General features: G+C 43.6%; 1 protein-coding gene across 6 annotated transcripts in view; it reads left to right on the forward strand.

Annotated features, from left to right (window-relative positions):
* Positions 1-7054: 7054 nt before the first annotated feature.
* Patj (PATJ crumbs cell polarity complex component) overlaps positions 7055-14350 on the forward strand; it is a 304043-nt gene continuing 296747 nt past the window's right edge. For 4 of the 6 annotated variants that reach the window (XM_048351442.1, XM_048351445.1, XM_048351447.1 and 1 more), the window contains exons 1-3: positions 7056-7148; positions 13208-13264; positions 13362-13528. In XM_048351442.1, coding sequence (XP_048207399.1) covers positions 13243-13264; positions 13362-13528 — 189 coding nt within the window. In that variant the 5' untranslated portion in view covers positions 7056-7148; positions 13208-13242. Of the gene's footprint in view, positions 7149-8362; positions 8370-13207; positions 13265-13361; positions 13529-14350 lie in introns of all 6 variants that reach the window. The other 2 variants (XM_048351443.1, XM_048351444.1) reach the window with 2 other exon arrangements.

Below are 14350 nucleotides of genomic sequence, written 5' to 3' on the forward strand. Positions count from 1 at the left end.
GGGGGTTGTTTTTATTTTTTGGCCAGTCCTGGGGCTTGGGCATTGCCCAGGGCCTGGGCAATGTCATGAGCTTCTTTTGCTCAAGGCTAGCACTCTCTACCACTTGAGCCACAGTGCCACTTCTGGCTTTTTCTGCTTATGTGATACTGAGGAACTGAACCCAAGGCTTCATGCATACTAGGCAAGCACTCTACCACTAAGTCACATTCCCAGCCCTGGTGGTGTTTTTTTCATCCACGATAGTGATAGCATTTAGAAGCATTAACTACGCATTGGTTCTCAAGATGTGTAGTATAAGAATCACCTTCAGACTAAAGGTATGGCTCAAGGGATAAAGCTCCAGCCTATAGCAAGAAAGCCCAGCAAGGCCCTGAGTTCAAGAGTGTACCTATTAGAGGCTGGGAATGTGGCTTAGTGGTAGAATGCTTGCCTAGCATTCATGAAGCCCTGGGTTCAATTCCTCAATACCACATAAACAGAAAAAGTGAGAAGTGGCACTGTGGCTCAAGAGATAGAGTGCTAGCTTTGAGGAAAAAGAAGCTCAGGGACAGTGCCCAGGCTCTAAGTTCAAGCCACAGGACTGGCAAAAGGAAAAAAAGAGTGTACCCATAAAAATGAAATGTTAGACCAAGGAGGCCTGTCTATAATCCTAGCACTCAGGAAGTTGAGGAAGAAAGCTTGGACTTGAAGGCTATAAGGTCAACCCCGGGGGACAGGGGGCTCCCTGCACCTGTTTAAGTCTGCACCCAGTACCTGAGTTACCTACATAATTGGCACACCTGGAAGCAGTTACCTCCTCCTTCTCTGAGGTCACATCCAATCCACTTGGCCATATCTCCCACCTTTTCCTATATAATCTGGCTTAACAGTCCCACTTTCATTTTCTCTCTTGCTCTCTTTCTTTTTCTCTTCTTCCTTCCCCCATCTCTCCACACCTCCCTCTTGTGCATAGGGGTCAGCAGTTTGCTCTCCCCCTGATAAACTCCTTTCTGCCTGAACATGTGACAGGTTTCCTTTCTGGTGAACCTTACAAAGGCCAGCTTGGGCTTCATAGTGAGAATCTATCTCAAGAAAAATACAAAACAAAACCCACCTTCAGTTTCTGATTCATAGATTAAGATGGGGCTTTTTCTTTATATTAAGCATCCCCAAGTGAAGTATGATGTATTAGGAGATACACCATTTTGGTATATGAACTGGAGAACATGAAACTAAAGTAAATTTTAAGTGCGTTTGTTTAAATTTTTTCTTAATAATTATCTTTTGGTCTTGCTGTCTTTAACTTCAAAAATAATATATACGGGGCTGAGAATGTGACTTACTGGTAGAGTGCTTGCCTAGCAAGCATGAAGCCCTGGGTTCAATTCCTCACTAACACATAAACAGAAAAAGCCAGAAGCGGCTTAAGTGGTAAAATGCTGTCCTTGAGCAAAAAGAAGTTCAGGGACAGTGTTCAGGCCTGGAGTTCAAGCCCCAGGACTGACAAAAAAAAAAAAATCTGAGAAACTCTTATCTCCATTTAGCCAGCAAAAATGCTGGAAGTAGAAGTGTTCAAAAGGTAGAGTACCTGCTGTGAGCAAAAAAAAAAAAAAAAAAAGAAAGAAAGAAAGAAAAAGAGAAAAAGCCAAGTGAGAGCTTAAGGCTCTGAGTTCAAGATCGAGGACAAAAATAAAATAAAAAATAAAAAAAACAGGAAAAGCTAGGTCCAGGGCCAAGGACAGTTAAGATAGTATTTGTCAACTATTGTAGTAGAAACAGCTACCAGATAAGGGAGTGGAAAGTTTTGAGGGTTTCTTTTGAAGCAGGGGTGGAGGGGTTACTATTCTTTGAAATCACTCATCCCAGAGAACCACATGGACACACAGTCACACATATAGAGAAAGGGATTGTCAGCAGAGGAGTTGATAAGGTTAGTTCTCTCATGAGAGAAAAAGCATTTGTCTTTCTCTAGGGAGGCTCTTACAATCTAGAGCGGCTAGGGGCAGGATTTCAGGCAGGACGTGAGAGCAGAGGATTCCATTATGGTGGGCTAAGATTTATGGTAGCTGCCGGAATAGTAGATAAGGGGCCTTGCTGTTACCATTTTTGGCTGAGACTGATGGGATAGAATGTTGCTTTAAGGTGGGAAGAAGCTGGTTATCAGTTGCCTGCACCAAAAGGGCCCTTTGTGGGCCAGTCTGGAAAGGAGCATGTCAAGCTAATATTCTTCACCTTAAGAAATGGTTTTGCTATGTTGTCTAAGCTGGCTTCAAATTCCTGGACTCAAGTGATCCTCCTGCCTCAGCTCTTCAATAACTGGGGCTATGTCTTCTCAGGAAGCCCTTGCCCAGGTTAAATATATCTTATATCACTGAACTACATGCCCATCCTGAACAGCCCTGAGACATGGAGTTTTATTAGATAGGACCCTCAAAACCACACTTCCTCACAAGCACCATTCCAATTTTAGTATATATGTATGTTACTGAAGCAAACAGTCATTAGTATCAAAGTTCAGGGCAAAATGAATTAGATTTATCCTCATAGGATAATTTCCAAAGGTTAGCCCATGACCACTTAAAGATAAATATGCCTAGAAAATCATTAATCTTAGTTAAGGGAAAAAAAAAAAAAGCCAGCTGGTGGCTTCTGCCTGTAATGCTACTCAAGAGGCTGAGATCTGAGGATCTTGGTTTAAATGAAGCCAGTCTGGGCAGGAAAGTCCCTGAGAATTTTATCTCCAATGAAACTCATAAAAGCCTGAAGTGGCTCTGTGGCTCAAGTGGTAAAGTGCTAGCCTTGGACTAAAGGAGCTCAGAGACAGCACCTAGGCCCAGAGTTCAAGCCCCAGGATAGGCAAAAACAACAATAAAAACAGAGTGGAGCTGGTGACTCTTAGCAGTAATTCTACTCAGTATGCTGAGTTCTGACCTCTGTTCTAAGCCAGCCCCAGGCAAACAAATCCATGATAGTCTTATCTTCAATTAACCAAATCGAGTGATATTTTTTTGTCAAGTAAACACAATTTTTTGAGAAGGGGAGGATATGTTCATTACATGAAATATTGAAGAGATGTCATGTGTGCTACGTGAAGCTTTAGATTATTGGCATCCGTGTGTGTGTGTGTGTGTGTGTGTGTGTGTGTGTGTGTGTGAATTCTGGGGTTTGGGCATTGTCCACAAGCTTCTTTTGCTCAAGGCTCTACCACTTAAACCACAGCTTCATGTCTGGCCGTTTTTGGGGGAAAGAGGGTAGTTTATTAAAGATAAGTCTTTCCTGCCCTGGCTGGCTTTGAACTGCCATCCTCAGGTCGTCCTGAGTAGCTAGGATCACAGGAGTGAGCTACCAGTGCCAGCTAAGAAAGTGTAGGATGGCTGGGAATGTGGTTTAGTGATAGAGTGCTTGCCTAGCACGCATGAAGCCTTGGGTTTGGTTCCTGAGTATCACATAAACAGAAAAAGCGGGAAGTGGCACTGTGGCTCAAGTGGTAGAATGCTAGTCTTAAGCAAAAAAAGCTCAAGAACAATGACCAGGCCCTGAGTTCAAGCCCCAGGACTGGCAAAATGATAAAGTCTAGTCCAATCTGGTCTTGAACTCATGATCCTCCTGTCTCATCTCCCTTGTTGATGTACCAGCATAGCCAGCAACATTCACTTTTTCTTTTTCTCTCTTTTTTTCTTTCTTTCTTTTTTTTTTTTTGGCCAGTCCTGGGGCTTGAAGTTAGGGCCTGACCACTTTCCTTGGCTTCTTTTTGCTCAAGGCTAGCACTCTACCACTTGAGCCACAGCGCCACTTCTGGCTTTTTCTATATATGTGGTGCTGGGGAATCGAACCCAGGGCTTCATGCATACGAGGTGAGCACTTTGCCAGGCCATATTCCCAGCAACATTCACTTTTTCTTAAGTGGTTTCCTGATTTGGGAAACTGCCTTCTTTATTGTTACTTGATCTCCACCACCTATTTAAGTCTGTTTAAATCCTAACTAGTGCTTCCTAAAAAAACTATAACAGATCCCTATATTTTCTGAAGGTTCTGGCTTTGTTCTACTTGAAAAATTCTATTCTTGTGTAAGGTATGTCCTTCAATAATTGGTTAGTTCCTACAAAACAAATCGTGTTATTTAAAAATTATTTTTAATTGTCTCAACTTACAGGTACAATGTGATCATTCAGTACAAGGTCACAATGTGTACAGTCAAATCATAGTAATTGGAATTTCCACATTTGTAACCCTTTATCATTCCTAGGAACTACTTCACCTGTTGGACTCAAGAGTAGATCAGTGGTATAATACTTAGCAATATGTAGGAAATACCTAGCACACTCCATTAAAACAGAAATAAGTAGAGCCGAGCACTTGTGGCTCATGCTTATAATCCTAGCTACTCAGGAGACTGAGATCTGAGACTGGTGGTTTGAAACCAGCCTGGGCAGAAAAGTCCATGAGACTTTTATCTCCAATTAACTACTAAAAAGGCTGGAAGTGGTAGAGTGTTAGCCTTGAGCAAAAAGCTCAGGGACAACACCCAAGACCCCAGTTCAAGCCTTAGGATGGGCACGACTGCAGGCCACGTACCAAAAAAGGTAGTAACAACAAAAACACAGAACATAGCAAAGTCCTAGGTCCTTTTGACTAGTAGCTTCTTAATTATCACCTAGAATGAATACACTCTAGAATAATATCATTAAAAACAGCTGCAATAAAGCAGGTACAAGGCATCACACAGAGGCTTGACACAGTCCTGTCCTTTATATAAGTACAAGAGGACATTTAAGAAGGCATTATTTTGATGCTTTTTCAAAAGAGAAAAACTCAATTTGAAAAATGTAACTTAGCTCTACCATGAAGCCACATTCCAAGACCTGCTTTCATATTTTCTTCTCAGCAAAATAATTATTTGATATAAAAATACTGTGAAAGGGGCTGGGAATGTGGCTTCATGGTAGAGTGCTTGCCCAGCATGCATGAAGCCTTGGGTTCAATTCCTCAGCACCACATAAACAGAAAAAGCCAGAAGTGGTGCTGTGGCTCAAGTGGTAGAGTGCTAGCCTTGAGCAAAAAAAAGCCAAGGACAGTGCTCAGGCCCTGAGTTCAAGCCCCCGGCCTGGCAAAAAAAAAAACCCAAGCCCCCCAAAAAACGTGAAAGCTGGGTGCTGGTGGCTTCTGCCTGTCATCCTAGCTACTCTCCTAGGAAGCTCAGATCTGAGGATTGTAGTTTGAAGCCAACCTACATAGAAAAACCTGCGATACTCCTGTTTCCAGTAAACTACCTCTTCACCAGTCAAAAATAGCCTGGAGTTGTGGCTCAAATGATCGTGTGCTAGTCTCGAGCAAAAAGAAGCTCAGGAACAGAGCCTAGGTCCTGAGTTCAAGCCCTAGGACAGGCAAAGGAAAAATAGACAAGTAAACAAATATAAAAGCCATAGAATTTTATATGTGGATTTTTGACATATAGTTTTACTGAATTAAAAAAATAATTCTAACAGTTTTTTGGTGAAGTCTTTAGTTTTCTCTCTCTCTCTACATACATACACACATCACTGATATCTGTAAACAGGGATAATTTATTTGTCTACCTTTCTATTTGGATGCCCCTTATTTACTTATTTTCTTTTTTTTTTTTTTTTTTTTTTTTGCCAGTCCTGGGGCTTGGACTCAGGGCCTGAGCACTGTCCCTGGCTTCTTCCCGCTCAAGGCTAGCACTCTGCCACCTGAGCCACAGCGCCACTTCTGGCCATTTTCCTGTATATGTGGTGCTGGGGAATCGAACCAAGAGCTTCATGTGTTGGAGGTGAGCACTCTTGCCACTAGGCCATACTCCCAGCCCCTATTTTCTATTTTTTTAAGATAGGACATTATTATGTTGTTGCCCTTACAACATAATGTTGAACTCCAGATCTTCCTCCCTCAGCCTTCCACAAGCCAGGATTATAGGCATGCATTCCAACCTAACACTGCCCTTTATTTATTTTTGCCTATTGCTTTGGTTAAGATTTTCAATACTACCCTGGGTAATGTTAGTGAAAGTGAACATCCTTATCTTGTTCCTTAAAGGAAAATTGCCTATCTTCTTATCAGGCCTAAGAAGTGATATTTTCTTTAAAAACAAGGAAATAAGTGATGATAAAGTCCCAAGTAGGAGGTCAAACAGCAAAGGTGCTCTGGTAGCCGTTGTTACATGTCTAACTCCTCATCTTCCTTGAGGACAAGGACGATTTTACTATCTCCCAAATCACCATGCTTGACATCGAATTTATTCACTGAGTGATTACTTTTAGTACGTAAATGTTTATTATCAAAATTCCAAAGTTAATTACATTCAAGAGGATGAAATAATATCGCTGTGGCACATTTTGCTTACTCTTTCTTCAGGGTGCTGGGTGTTGGGCAGATATATCTGTAAGATCACTGCTTACTGAGTTACACACTCAGCGCTGGCTCAATTTTCCTTCAGGTCAAGTTGTGACATCATGAGGTTAAAATGTGTAGCAAAACACTGGAGTCCAAAGACTAAACCAACGTCTCAAACTTTGAGCTAGTTAACTTATCAGTTGTGCAGTTTCTTCACAGAGTAAATGAGCTACCTGTAATTGCAAGGAAATATTTCTAGATTCTTTTCTTTTGCCTGGATGAGAAGAAAAACTCCCATAGTTACACTTCATGTGAGTGTTGTGTCGGAATTAACTAAAGAAATTTTATATTTTGCCAGCAGATCTAAAACAAACAAAGGAAAACAAAACAGAAGGAAGGGATAAGAATAGTGCAACAAAGTTAGGCCATGCAGATTCCTCAACATAGGCCCTCAGCCTTTTCATCTTGGGGTCTAGCTCCCTGCCCAGCCTCACACCTGTGTTTCACACCTGTGGACGGGGACCCAGCCCACCTGGCCCGTGCAGCCCCCCACCTCCTTTCGGGGCTCCTTAGCCTCCCCCTCCCAGCCAGTGCCCTTCTTCCCTCGGACAGGGCAGCGGACTGCAGCTGGCCCGGCTCCCCGGTGCCCCACCCGCGCCACCCCGGCGCCCCGCCCCGGCGGGGAGGGTCGGGCGAGGGGAGGGCCTGCAGGTGAGGCGCGGTCACCCTAGCCAGTCACTTCCGCCCAGGTGAGCCAGGGCGCCGCCGCCGAACCCCGCCACCTGCCCAGGGCTCCCACCGCGCAGTCGCTGGAACAGGTAAAGCGTAGGGTCGGGGGTTGGGGGCCCCCCGCTTTCAAGAAGGCAGGGTCGGCCCCCTTCCCGCGTCCCCAGCCTGCTGGAAGGGTCCCTGCGCGCTCTCCGCCCGCCGACCCCCGGGAGCCCGCGCCGATCCCCAGCGGGAGTCCAGGCGCCGCCCTTCTGCGTGGGGTCCGAGTGACTCCCCCGCGGGCCCCGCCCCATCCCGCTGCGCGTGGCTCCCCCCGAGCTTGGGAGCCGCCCGGCCCTCCGCAGGCCTTCCCGGCCTCTAATCTGCGCCAGCTGTGCCGCCGGGGCGGACCGGCGAGGCTGAGGGGCTGGATCGCCGCTCTAGAGACCGAGGCCTCGGCGGCGTACGCCAGGCTGGGCGGAGCCATCTCCCGCTGGGGACTGAGGGGCCGAGGGCACTCCGGGGCCGCCAGGGGCGACTTCACCCCCGCCGGCCTCGCCGCGCCCGAGCTCCCTGCCCCGCTGTCTGGCCCAACTCTGTCGGCCTTCCCGCGGAGAGCCCGAGCACCGCGCGGAAAGCGCTCCCTGTTTGACCTCCGAACTTCGGGGGAAAAAATCACTGGGTTTCCTGTGTGGAATCAAACTCTGGGACCCATTTGCAGATCCTTCCCACCTTCCTGACACGCCCAACAAGCCCGATCCACCCCCCTCCCCCGGGGGTGTTTACTTGGCACTTGGTCCCCTCTCCAGGTGGCGCTGATCGTTGGATTCGAATTCCCTGTTGACTGGCTGGTCTGCCTTGGAGAGGAGCGTGCGCCTTCCAGGGCCTGATTGCCTCTCCAGTCCTCTCACTTGCTTAGGGTCTGGCCTTTGGTACCTGCCCGACTAGTTTCCTGAGTGCAGAAGCTTCTAGAGACCTGGGAAATCTGTTCCACGGAGGGCGAGGGACCCTTTTCCAAGCGGACGAATTTTCTGTGTTCGCCCCTCATTTATTCCGCGCACCTGGTTTAAGGAAAGCTAGGGAGAAGAGGGGTAAAAAGTCAAATCCGTTTGTTTTGTAGAATTAGACCCTTGGCTGAAATGAGTTTGATGTTGTCAGGCCCCTAATGCCCTTTATAAGGATTATAAAAATCTAAAACAATCGTAAAGTATAGAAGTGGAACGTGCTTATGGATAGATCCAAAAGAGATTCACTAGTTCACAAAACTATAAGTGGTCACATAAAATGGACTCGCCTTCAGAAAAACTGAAAGAAAAGTTGGAAGAAAACATGTTAAACTCATCTGTATTTAACAACGCTTTAGTAAGTTCCACTTACCTGTTTTGTTTAGTTTTCAGGTAGTGCTGGATTCGAATTCAGGACCACCACAGGCTGAGCAGGTGCTACCCTGGAGCTCACTGCCCAGCCCCTATTTTCATGTGAAAAGTTAGTGTGTATTTTTTTTGGGGGGGGGCGGGAGGAGGGGAGCTGTGCCTAACGGCCTTTTGTATAGAATTTTCAGAAAAGAACTAAAAGCACTTGGAAATCCATTCACCATTGGAAGAAAAAGCACTAATAACATCATGGCATATTTTCTTACAGTTTGTAGTTTTAGTTAGAAATGTATATATGGCTGGGAATATGGCCTAGTGGCAAGAGTGCTTGCCTCCTGTACATGAAGCCCTGGGTTTGATTCCTCAGCACCACATATGTAGAAAAGGCCAGAAGTGGCGCTGTGGCTCAAGTGGCAGAGTGCTAGCCTTGAGCAAGAAAGAAACTAGGGACAGTGCTCACCAGGCCCCCGAGGTCAAGCCCCAAGGCTGGCAAAAAAAAAAAAAAAAATGTATATAGCCCGGTGCTGGTGGTTCACGTCTGTAATCCTAGCTACTCAGTCGGCCCGATCTGAGGGTGACCATTGGAAGCCAGTCTAGGCAGGAAATTCTGTGAGACTCATCTCCAATAAACTACTCAGAAAAAGGCAAAAGTGGCACTATGGCTTAAGTGGTAGAATGTTAGCCTTGAACCAAAGAAGCTCAGGGACAGTGCCTAGGCCCTGAGTCCAAGCTCCACCACCTACAAAAAAAATTACATATATTTATATGTACTAAAATATAAAATACACATTATATAATATATGACATACATTTATAATGTACTTAACACATATTTATAACATTTATATATTATATACATTTATACTAAATATTTAAACATTTATATATTAACATATTTTCTTATAGTGAATTTGCTGTTAAAACTGAAGCTTACTATTTGCTTTCCTTAGAGTGGTGTTTCACATCACAACATTTATTATTTTTACATTGAACAGCTGAGCAGGCTGAATTGACCTGTTAAAGTTTAACAAAAACACATTTGTTTTGGGAAGCCACACAGGAGTTTAAGACTACTTACCTTGGTAGTGGACTTCTTTGAGAAAACTGGGCTATTCTGTCTTAGTATTGGTGATTGGCTAACCATTATGATTTGTTTTGTTTTTCTTGCTGTGTCTCCAGCCTTTTCTTACTTTAGGGTTTCATATAGGGGCTTGCACCTTTTGCCCAGGCTGCCATCCTCAGCCTGTGCCTTCCGCATAATTAGGATTACAGGCATGCACAGGTGGTTACAGTAAGGTCTTGCTAACTTTTTCTCAGGCTGGCCCTGACCTTCGCTCTTCCTGTGTGCCTTGAGATGTGCTACACATTAAATGTACACTAGATTTCCAAGTTTCACATAAAAAAGCTTAAAGTCTTATTAATTTTCATATCATTGCATACTGAAATGATTTGTAGATTTTGAGCATCTAGACCCAAATGTCAGGATTATTCTGGAATTTGTGTCTATTTCCAGGGATGTGGTGTTTTTTGTTTTTGTTTTTTGCCAGTCCTAGGGCTTGAACTCAGGGCCTGGGCACTGTTCCTGAGCTTCTTTTGCTCAAGGTTAGTGTTCTACCACTTGAGTCACAGTGCTACTTCCAGTCTTTTCTGTTTATGTGGTACTAAGGAATCGAATCCAGGGCTTCATGCATGCTAGGCAAGTACTCTACCACTAAGCCACATTCCCAGCCCTGGATGTGGTGTTTTGACAGTGGTAAAAATAAATAAGTATTCTTCACAGTGAGACCAAAGGAGGATACTCTCAGGGGAGAAATCCAAAGACACAGTGCCTCTGTGCCTGTGATCCTACGAAGTCATATTTATCAAGTATTCTTTTAGCAGTACTGAGATTTGATTTCAGGGCCTTGAGCTTGCTAGGTAGATGCTCTACCACTTGAGCCTTGTCTTCTAGTTCATATAAAACAAATTGTATTTATCTAAGGGGTATGCTAGTTTTTAGGATGCCTGACTCGAAGCTGTACTTGCATGGCAGGTGATATAATTATTTAGGGGCTTGCTAAGGGAGAGTTTATTTTCCTTTAATCAGAGCTTTAAGGACAAAGGAATGCTAAAAAGATAAATCCTGATCTTTATGCTCCAATGGAAGCCATAGACACTTGAAGCCTGCTCATGGTCCTCAGATTTGAGTAACTTTTGGAGCCATGACTTTATACTTAATAGCTCACTTATTCTTCCAAGTAATTGGCTCAGTGAGCTGTGACTGATTCCTGTAGGTAAGTTAGGCACTGTTTAATTATGATCTTGCCCAATTCACCTGGGCTGCCTGAGCATAAATACCTGTACTTTCCCAAGGAGATGGCTGGTGATTTTTTTCCCCCCTGAAGTTCAATATCAGTCCATGTCTTATTAAGTAAGTATGGAATTCTTCTGATCTTGTGAACTACTGAGAGTTGGAAAAATGTGTTTTTCAGGGCCTTTAATTTACTTAAATTCATCTTTGAATGTTAATAAAGCCTTTCAGTTACCTTCAATCAGAAATTAAATCTAATTACTCTCAGCTTCCCCTCCTTTTCTATATTCCATTAATTGGTATTGGCTTAGGACATGGATTTTTTTTAAAGTCACAATATTATAATAATGCCCTTCAATCCTGCAATTGACAAGCTATGAAAGATTCTTGTCCCAAAATCTCTTTAATGGATGATAGAGGGGAAGCTGCTGAGCATAAGAAACTTTTTGGAGGCTCTGGGACGGAGGAAAGTGTTATAACATGGCATTTTTACATCTGACCTATCTGTGACTTACCTAGAAGGCTTATCTATGACAAGGGAGACTGCTTTACCTTGCTTTAACAAGCAAAATTCCCTTCTGTAGGCTTTGCTTCTCTGTTTTTTGTTCTTTTTATTTTTTTGGTCATGCTGAGGATTAAACCCCATGCCTTGAGAATGCAAACTAAGTACTTGACGGTCCCAAGCTGCTTCCCCAGGCTCAACCCTGTTAATTTTATACCAGAATAGGTCAGACTTGTTTGGCTAAAGATTTCCTGTGACCATATTGGGGTTGACAAATAGGTTCCATTTGGCCCACTGCTGCAAGTTCAGCCTGAAATTTATTACTTGTATGTCTCTTTTATTTGCTACATGTCTTTAGAACTTTAGTCCCCTTTCTCTTAGCTATTACCTAAAGCCAAGGAATGATAGTAATTCTCCAGGCCTGTTTTATGGAGGTAGGCTAACTATTAATCATGAGCAACGTATGGCCAGCCACTTTCTTCTACTCTAACCCTATTGAGAGATGCTCTAGCCCATGTTTCCAACATATGCAGGACTGTCCACAGAGAAGAAAATGACAAGAAAATATTTCCTTTTAATTTTTACTTTTCTTTCATGAAATTTCTGTTTGACATATTAGTATAGTAGTCTATTTTTATAATTGTGTAAAATAAATTCAACTCCATGGTTAACTTTCTTTTTAGTGCTAGAGATAGAACCACAGTCAGGGCTTTATGCATGGTAGGCCAGCACTTTACTAAAAAGCTACACCCCACACCCACATATATAATATAAATAATATGTACATATATTAGATACATGTTATATATATAGTATGCAGTGTATATTATATATTTTTTAACTTATTTTTTCCTTGTACTTGGCCTTGAACTCAGAGCCTAGAAAATTTGCTAGGCTTTTTCACATAAGGGGCACTTGAACCACATCTCCACTTCCAGCTTTTTACAGGTTAATTGGAGATACAAGTCTCAAATGTGTCCACTGGTCTGGCTTCAAACCTTGATCCACAGATTTACATCTGAGTAGCTAGGATTATAGGTGTGAGCAACCAGTGCCCAGTAATGAGTGGAGTCGGAAGTAGTATTTGTTTGTTTGTTTGTAGGCTAGCCCTGGGGCCTTGAGCCTAGGCACTGTCCCTGAGCTTTTTTGTCCCTGAGCTTTTTGTGCTCAAGGCTAGAAGTCTACTACTTGAGTCACAGGTCTAGTTTTGGCTTTTTTGGTGGTTAATTGGAGATAAGAGTCTCATGTCACAGAGTGCTGGGGGCTCATGCCTGTCGTCCTAGCTACTCAGGAGGTGGAGATCTGAGGATCTCTTTAGAAGCCAGCCCAGGTTGCAAAGTCCTTATCGGCATGTTATCACAGAAAAATCCAGAAGCAGTGCTGTCTCTCTCAAGTGGTAGAGTGCTAGCCTTGAGCAAAATTGAGCTCAGGGACACTGCACAGGACCTGAGTTCAAGCCCTAGGACTGGCAAAAGGGGAAAAAAAAAGAATCTTGTGGACTTTCCTGCTCAGGCTGGCTTTAAACCATGATACTAGATCTCAGTTTCCTGAGGAGCTAGATTTGCAGGTGTGAGCCACTGGTGCCCAGATAGTGGAGTATTTTTTTTCCCCCATCTATTGTGGGACTTGAAGTCTGGGCCTGGGCACTGTCCCTGAGCTCTGCAGCTCAAGGCTAGTGCTCTACCATTTTGAGCCGTAGCATGGCTTCCATAGTGGAGTCTTGATGAAAAATGTTCCTAAGGTTTTCTTTAAAATGGAAACTCGTGGCTGGGAATATGGCTTAGCGGTAGAGTGCTTGCCTAGCATACATGAAGACCTGAGTTCAATTCCTCAGCACCACATAAACAGAAAAGCTGTAAGTGGTGCTGTGGCTGAAGTGGTAGAATGCTAGCCTTGAGCAAAAGAAGCTCAGGGACAACACCCAGGCCTGATTCCAAGCCCCAAGACTGGCCAAAAAAAAAAAAAAAAAAAGGAAATTCATATTTCACACTTTTTTTCCCCTAGATTTCCTTAAAAGTGATTGAAGAGAAAAATCCAAAATGCCTGAAAATCCTGCTGCAGGTATATTAGATAGTTCGATCATTAACTTAATTCATGATTCAGACCTGGTTTATGAGATGAGACTTAACTTGTGCTCTGATCATCTTTCTTCAATAAGATCAACTGCAGGTTCTACAGGTCCTCGAGCGCCTGCAAACGAGGCTGCAGGAGAAGGGTGACACATCACAGAATGAGAAGCTGGCTCTGTTTTACAACACACTGAGGAGTCCTCTTTTTAACCAGATACTCACACTCCAGCAATCCATCAAGCAGCTGAAGGGACAAGTAAGTTCCATGTGGTATTCTGTCTGGCTGTGTACAAACAGTAGACCTAGAGAGGGGTGGAGAGGACAAACACTGTGAGGATGAGTAGCTTTGCATGACCCTATTGGGACCTGCGTGGTGGTAGTGGTGGTGTCAATAGTTTTCTTTTAATTAAATTTAATTTTGTCAAGGTGATTTATGGAGGGGTTACAGTTACATACCTAAGGTAGTGAGTACATTTTTTTTTGGTCCAACTTGTTACCCCTCCATTCCCTCATTTTTCTCCCATCTTCCCTCCCCTCCAATACTCCCCACCCCCGCCCCCTAAGTAGTTTTTAAATGTTGATAATAGGCTGGGCCATGGTGGCTCACGCTGTAATTCTAACCACTCAGGAGGCTGAGATCTGAGGTTCAGAATTTGAAGCCAGTCTGGGCAAGAAAGTCTGTGAGTCTCTTATCTCCAGTAAACCAGAAAAAAAGGCAGAAGTGGACTTACAGCTCAAGCACACAAGCAGTAGAGCACCAACATTGAACAAAAAAAGCCTAAGAAAGTACACTTACTTAATAGTGCATGTGCGCATGTACATACACATGAATAATTTCATGTTGCACCATGGACCATAACTTTTTTTTACTTAATTAAAATAAGTAAAGGTGAGATGTTTAGAGAATATCCAAGATTTTCTTCCAAATTATAAATAATGCTTCTCAAATGGTGTTAGGAATTGAACTCAGAGCCTGACCATGCTTAGAACATACTCAATCACTGCGTTATACCATCTTATCTCCTGACATTTATTCTGAGTGTTATTATTATTATTCTCATCCTGGAGCTTGAACTTA

Source organism: Perognathus longimembris, chromosome 7 (assembly GCF_023159225.1).
Source record: "Perognathus longimembris pacificus isolate PPM17 chromosome 7, ASM2315922v1, whole genome shotgun sequence".
Lineage (NCBI taxonomy): Eukaryota > Metazoa > Chordata > Mammalia > Rodentia > Heteromyidae > Perognathus > Perognathus longimembris.